At 35.8% G+C, this 7,426-nt stretch overlaps 1 protein-coding gene across 1 annotated transcript; it reads right to left on the bottom strand.

Moving 5' to 3' along the window:
* Positions 1–805: 805 nt before the first annotated feature.
* LOC116100849 (olfactory receptor 502-like) lies at positions 806–1,750 on the bottom strand. The gene has a single exon (XM_031384572.1). The coding sequence runs from the start codon at positions 1,748–1,750 to the stop codon at positions 806–808; it is 945 nt and encodes a 314-aa protein (XP_031240432.1).
* Between the last annotated feature and the right edge of the window lie 5,676 nt (positions 1,751–7,426).

Here is a 7,426-nt window from a genome sequence, read left to right on the forward strand (position 1 = left end):
AGTTTCTCATACTATAACAAATAGCTTAGATAATCAACTTATCAAAGAAAAGCATTACTCCTGGTACAGAGGTTACAAGTCTCAGTCGCCGGTGAGATGTCTATGGGTATGATCCATTTCTACACTTCATGGTAGGCATGTGAGCTTGAACAAAGCCTCCTGCCTCCTGTCCAAAAAGAATGATAAAGTTCTGAGTCACTTTTATCTTTTATGTCATGCCTCAGTTTAAGGAATTATTGCAAGGAGGCTCAGTTTCTAAATTTTCCTGCATTCCCTCAAGAGCACTACAATGGGCAGTAGGCTTTTGCAAATGACATGAGATTTGGGGGAAATTTAATATCATATGTGAGCCAGGTGATGTAGTGCTTGCCCTTAATCTAAGTACTCTGGAGGCAGAGACAAACAGATCTGTGAGTTCAAGGTCATCCTGTTCTACAGCATGAGGTCCAGGACAGCCAGTTACATAGAGATCCCTGTCTAAAGAAACCTAACAACAACATATAAAGATCCTGTCTATAACAATCTTAATAATGAACAACTGTAAAAGGAATTATCGTGACATCAAAATTATGTTTAGCAATATTGATTTGTATAATTAGATTTATACCCTAAATTTAAAAACTTTATTTGACTTTATGAAACTTCTAGTTTTCAAAGTATAATGAAATTAGATCATCCATATTTATTGAAGAGCTTGTCACATGCTAACACTATTATCAATCTTTTTCAGTCAGAACCTTTTCTTTAATCTTCCATTAAAGAGATATTTATTACTAAATCAACCCTTTCTAAATAACAGACATCTCTAAGAAAATGTGTTTTTACAAAACTGTCTCTTCAGAGCACCCTTTATCTCTTGATTTCTGAGGCTATAGATGAGGGGGTTCAACATGGGAACCACCACCATGTAGAACACAGACACCACCTTGTTCTGGTCTGTGGAGTAGCTGGACTTGGGCATCACATAAATAAACGTAACAGTTCCATAATAGAGAATGACTGCAGTGAGGTGAGAGCTGCAGGTAGAGAAGGCCTTGTGGCGCCCCTCAGTGGAGTGCATCTTCAGGATGGTGATGAGGATGTAGATGTAGGAGACAGCTATTACAAGCACGGTCATCACAACGATGGAGCCAGCTGTGAATGACGGAACAACTGCAGGGACACTGACATCAGAACAAGACAGTTTTACTAATGGTGCAAAATCACAGAAAAAGTGATTTACTCTATTTGGACCACAAAAGAGAAGAGAAAAGAAGGAAAGTGTGTAGGAGGAAGCATTAAGGAACCCCCCTATATAAGATCCTACAATCAACTGGATACAGGTCTGTGTAGACATTTTGGTGGAATAAAGCAGTGGGTTGCAGATTGCTACAAAGCGATCATAAGCCATGGCAGCCAGAAGGAAGCATTCAACTGTCCCAAAGAAAGCAGCTGAGCTGAGCTGGATGAAACATCCAATGTAGGATATGGTGTTTTTCTCCACCAGGAAGTTGACAAGCATATTGGGTGAGACAGAAGATGAGTAGCCTATGTCAATAGAAGCCAAGTGGCTGAGGAAAAAGTACATGGGGTGATGGAGCTGGGAAGAGACTCTGATGAGAAGGATGGTGCTGAGGTTCCCAAACACAGTCACCAGGTAGATGCACAGGATGATGGTGAAGAGGACAACTCTAAGGACTGGGTCATCAGTTAAGCCCAATAAAATGAACTCTGTCACTGTAGTGTGGTTCCCATCCTCCAGGAAGGCCATGGGACAGTATAACTGAGGCTGGATCAAGTCTGTGATGGAGATCGTACAGGGAAGAATTTATAAGTGGGTAGTTTCAGTTTCTCTAGTGCACAGATAATTCAAATATATTTAAATATGTCCAAGCATCCATACTTATTGCCTGCAGGAATGAGTCTATATTTTAAGTTGATTAGCAATACCTCAAAATACTTTTCCTCACATATGTCTTTTTCTTTCATGTTATCTTCTTTAACCAATTACACCTTAAATTGAAATATAAAATATAATATAAATAAAATATCACAAAAAAAGGAATGCTGGTTCTATTAGGGAAAATGAATGCATAGTTTTATAGGAAAGAATTAGGTAGTATGTAATATTTTACATGGTTCTTAAAGTAACAAGTATAAATATCTACAAATAATCTAAGAAAAATCTAAGAAATATGCATAGGTACACATAAGTAATTAATGAAATGGCAATGTCACATTATTCATAAAGAATAATATAAGACTTCCATAAAATATTTATATCAGGATTTTAATATCTTTCAAAGATATTAAGTTGCATTTACTTTGTATAACATCCAATAAATTAGAATTAGAAGCTGAAACTTTGTGAAATTAATTATTTACCTGCTACATAATAATATATTTAAATAATATAATAATCTTAGACTCCTATAAACCAACTGATTGGAACAGTTTTTGTAAAAACTTTTAAAAGATATATTTTTTAAGATTTTCATACATAAATGCATTTATTATTCAAACAACAACTATAAGGAATTTTAATTTATCAATAACATTATCTATTTTAAATTTTTAGATAGTTTTCTAGTTTTTAAATGGAAACTGTTTTACCAAATAATTTGATATGCCTATGGAATAAATATGAAAACATAGCAGATAATTAACACATAACTAAAACACATTTATTTTGAGAACATAAATACTTAACTCAGATCATACATGAAAACTATTCAGCCAAATTAATTAAGAAAAGTCAAAGTCCTACCAGAAATGAGAACTCATTCTTCCTTTACAGAAAAGGCAATGTTGAGTGGTGATATTGTCATCTTTTAGGTTTTGATTTCTTTGGGGTTCAATCCCTGAAGATGCTAAAGATTCAAATGTAAATTCTGAAGTTATCATGGAGCTTTATTGTTTCTTGTGATGAATATTGAATGACACAATTCTCAGGTAAGAATACCTAAGCTCCCAAGCTACTTTGAATTCTCAGGAGGTCAATTTATTTTGTTTTGCTTAGGTGTTCAAGTATATTGCTATATGATTTGTTCACTATTTACTAGATCATCATATAACAAATTTTCATAACAATTATTTATTTTACTATAATATTTGCAATAAATGAGTAATGCTAAATATCAACTATAAAGCTAAGAACAGCTTTCATCCATTAAATATATATTTATTCATAAATATTTTAATGGCTATCTTTATCATATGCTATCCAGTAGCCCTAGGAAGCATAAAATGGAACTTTATATAAAAATTAAATTTTAAATAAAAAATATTTTGACATTTCCATCATTTGACACTTCCATTCATATGAAGTAAGAACATAAAATTCCATAAAGAAGTAGAATTTTAAAATGACTTGGGTGCTTACAACAATAGAAATATAGTGGAAGTATGACACCTGAGTAGTGCTCTTGATGTAGATAGGTCATGGGATAATACTAACTCTTCAGCCTGAAGACTCTGTGGTACTCTAGTTCTCTTGCAAATGCTACTTGTAGCCTTGTTGTTGGAGTGCTGCTTTGACAATCACTACAATAATAGCGACCAAATATTCCTACCCACCTCCCTTTGTACTGGTCATTATGCCAACTAATTTTCATATTGAGAATATTTACAGGATGTTAGAATGTACATGCTTTCCTTATTCTTAGTTTTCATTTGATAGAGCACAGATTGAGAAACCAAATGATTTGTACACTCAAATTCTGACTCCTATAATCTAATACTGGGTTCACGTCTACATCATTTAAAAACCAAAATCTAAGGAAAAAAACATAAAAGGCAAGTGCAAAATCAAGGGAACAAAGCATAATGCAATTCACCATTATCAGAACCAAGTTCTCCCACCACAGCAGCTTGCATACCTTAACACCCCTGAAAGACAAGATGATGACCAAAAATCTCATCTAATGACTATGATAGAGGCATTTAAGGCTGTTATTAATGACTCCCTTAAAGAAATACAGGAAAACACAGAAAACAGATAGAAGACCTTAAAGAGGAAACATATAAATCCTTTAAACAAATATGAAAGAAACAATCAAGCAGGTGAAGGAATTGAACAAAATGGTTAAAGAAGTAAAAATGGAAATAGAAACAATAAAGAAAACACAAAAGAAGGCGACCCTAAAGATGGACAACTTAAGAAGCAGATCAGGAGATGAAGATGCAAACACCAGCATTAGAATACTAAAGATAGAAGAGAGAATCTCAGGACTAGAAGATACCATAGTAGATACTGACACGATAGTCAAAGAAAAGACAACTTGCAAAAATCTCCTAGTACAGAACATCCAGAAAATTCAGGACACAAAGAAAAGACCAAGCCTAAGAATAAGAGGAGTAGACGATGTGAAGACTCCCAGTTCATAGGTCCAGAAATCATCATCAAAAAAATTAAAGAAGAAAATTTCTCTAACCAAAAGAATAAGATGGCAATGAATGTACAAGAAGCCTAAAGAACAGCAAATAGACTGGACCAGAAAAGAAATTCTTCTTTCACATAATAATCAAAACACTAAATGCACAGAAAATACTCTCTGGAGTATAAATGCAGACCTATCCGAATTACACCAGAGAGTCTTAAAGCTAGAAGATCCTGGATAGATATCATACAAACCCTATGAGAACACAAGTACCAGGCCAGGCTACTACTAGCAGCAAAACACTCAAATATCATAGATGAAGAAACCAAGTTATAACATGACAAAACCAAATTTAAACATTATCTTTCTACTAATCCATCCTTACAGAGAATACTTGAAGGAAATCTACAAAAGAAGGGTAACTGCACCTAAGAAAACACAAGATATTAAATACTTCACAACAAACCCAGAAGAAGAGAATAATACACACATAATATCACCACCAGAAACAAAAATGAGATGAACAAAGTGTCATCTGTCTGTAATATCTCTCTACATCAATGGATTTTATTCCCCAATAAAACGGCACAGGCTAACAGACTGGATAAGTAAACAGGAACCAGCATTTGGCTCCATTCAAGAAACACCTCGCCGGGCAGTGGAGGCACACGCCTTTAATCCTAGCACTTGGGAGGCACAGACAGGCAGATTTCTGAGTTCAAGGCCAGCCTGGTCTATCTACAGAGTGAGTTCCAGGTCTGCCAGGGTTACAAAGAAAAACCCTGTCTCAAAACACCAAAAAAGCAGGGCAGTGGTGGTGCACGCCTTTAATCCCAGCACTTGGGAGGCAGAGGCAGGCAGATTTCTGAGTTCGAGGCCAGCCTGGTCTACAGAGTGAGTTCCAGGACAGCCAAGGCTACACAGAGAAACCCTGTCTCATTAACTATGGAGCAGAGACTGAAGGAAGGGCAAGCCAGCCTAAATATAGCTATCTCCTGAGAGGTTCTGACAGTACCTGACTAACACAGTTGTAGAGGCTCACAGCCATCCATCGAACTGAGTACAGGGTCCCCAGTGAAGGAGTTAGAGAAAGGACCAATGGAGCTGAGGGGTTTGCAGCTCCTTAGGACGAAAAACAATATGAACTAACTAGTACCCTCAGGGCTCCCAGGGTCTCAACCACCAACCAAAGACTGCACATGGAGGAGTCTGATTGTTCAGGCAGCATGTGTATAGTAGAGGATTGCAAATTCGGTCATCAATATGAGGAGAGGACCTTGGCCCTGTGTAGGGGAATGCCAGGGCCAGAAAGTGGTAAAGGGTGGGGTGGCAGGCATCGGGAAGGGGGAGGCAACAAGGGTTTGTTTTTATTGTTTTTGTTTGTTTCTTTGTTTTTTGGAGGGGAAACTGGGAATGGAGAAATGTACAAGTAAATAAAGAAAATATCTAAAAAAAAAAAAAAAACCCAAAAAACCCCCCCAAAAAAACTACCTCAGAGTAAAAGGCTGCAAAAGAGTCTTCCAAGCAAATGGCCCCAAGAAATAAGCTGAAGTGAACAATCTAATATACAATAAAAACGACTTTCAAACAAAAGTTCAAATAAGATGGGGAAACACACTTCTTATTCAACAAATGATAAATCCACCAAGAGGAATTCTCAGTGCTGAACCTCTCAATACAATATGCAGAATACAAGGGCACCCACATCATAAGAGAAATGATACTAAAGCACAAAATACACAATGAACCTGACACAATAAAAGTTGCATAATTCACCACCACCCACACACACACACATTCTTATAGAAAGAATGGCCATTGAAATAGAAACTAAACAGAGACACAGTAAAACTAACAGAAGTTATGAACCAAGTAGATTTGTCATATTTTATGGACATTTCACACCAAAACAAAAGAATATATCTTTTTCTTAGCACCTCATGTAAACTTCTCCACAATTGACCAGATAACCAAAAACAAAACAAGCCTCATCAGATACAAGAAGACTGAAACAATCCCATGCATCAGATCTCTACAGATTAAGGCTGGTCTTCAGTGACAACAAAAGCAAGAGAAATACCACATACTCACGGAAACTAAATAGCTCTTTGATTAATGATAATTTGTTCATGGAAGAAATGAAGTAAGAATTCAAAGACTTTATAATATTCAATAAAAATGAACACATATCATACCCCAAAGTATGGGAAACAATGAAAGAGGTATAAAGAGGACAATTCATAGCACTAAGTGCATTCATAAAGAAATTGGAGACATTCCCATACAAGCAACTTAACAGCATACCTGAACGCTCTAGAATAAAAAGAAGCAAACATACCTAAAAGGAGTCAATGGCAGGAAATAGTCAAACTCAAGGCTGAAATCAACTAGATACAAACAAAGAGAACAACACATAGACAAAACAAATCCAAGAATTGATTCTTTGAAAAAATTAACAAGATAAGTAAATCGACAACCAAACACACTGAAGGGCACAGAGATAGTATTCAGATATTACCTATTACAAAAGTCTATACTCCAGAAAACTGGAAAATTTACATGAAATGGATGATTTTATAGACAGATAAATCTTACCAAAGTTAAATGATGATCAGATAAACTATTTTAACACCCCTATAAATAGTCATTTAAAGACTTACAACAACAACAACAACAAAATAAAAAGCCCAGGGCCAGATGGTTTTAGTATAGAATTCTACCACACCTTCAAAGAGCTGATACTAACATTTCTCAAATTAATCCACAAAATATAAACAGAAGGAACAATACCTAATTTATTCTACAGAGCCAAAGTTACTCATATATTTAAACCACACAAAGAACCAACAAAGAGATCTTCACGACACTTTAACTTATGTTTATCAATGAAAAATATACAATAAATTCTCTCAAACTGCATCAAAAAATACATCAAAATCGTTGGGCGGTGGTAGCACACCCCTTTAATTCCAGCACTTGGGAGGCAGAGGCAGGCAGATTTCTGAGTTCGAGGCCAGCCTGATCCACAGAGTGAGTTCCAAGACAGCCAAGGCTATACAGAGAAACCC

Source organism: Mastomys coucha, unplaced genomic scaffold, assembly GCF_008632895.1.
Source record: "Mastomys coucha isolate ucsf_1 unplaced genomic scaffold, UCSF_Mcou_1 pScaffold21, whole genome shotgun sequence".
In the NCBI taxonomy this organism is placed as follows: Eukaryota; Metazoa; Chordata; class Mammalia; order Rodentia; family Muridae; genus Mastomys; species Mastomys coucha.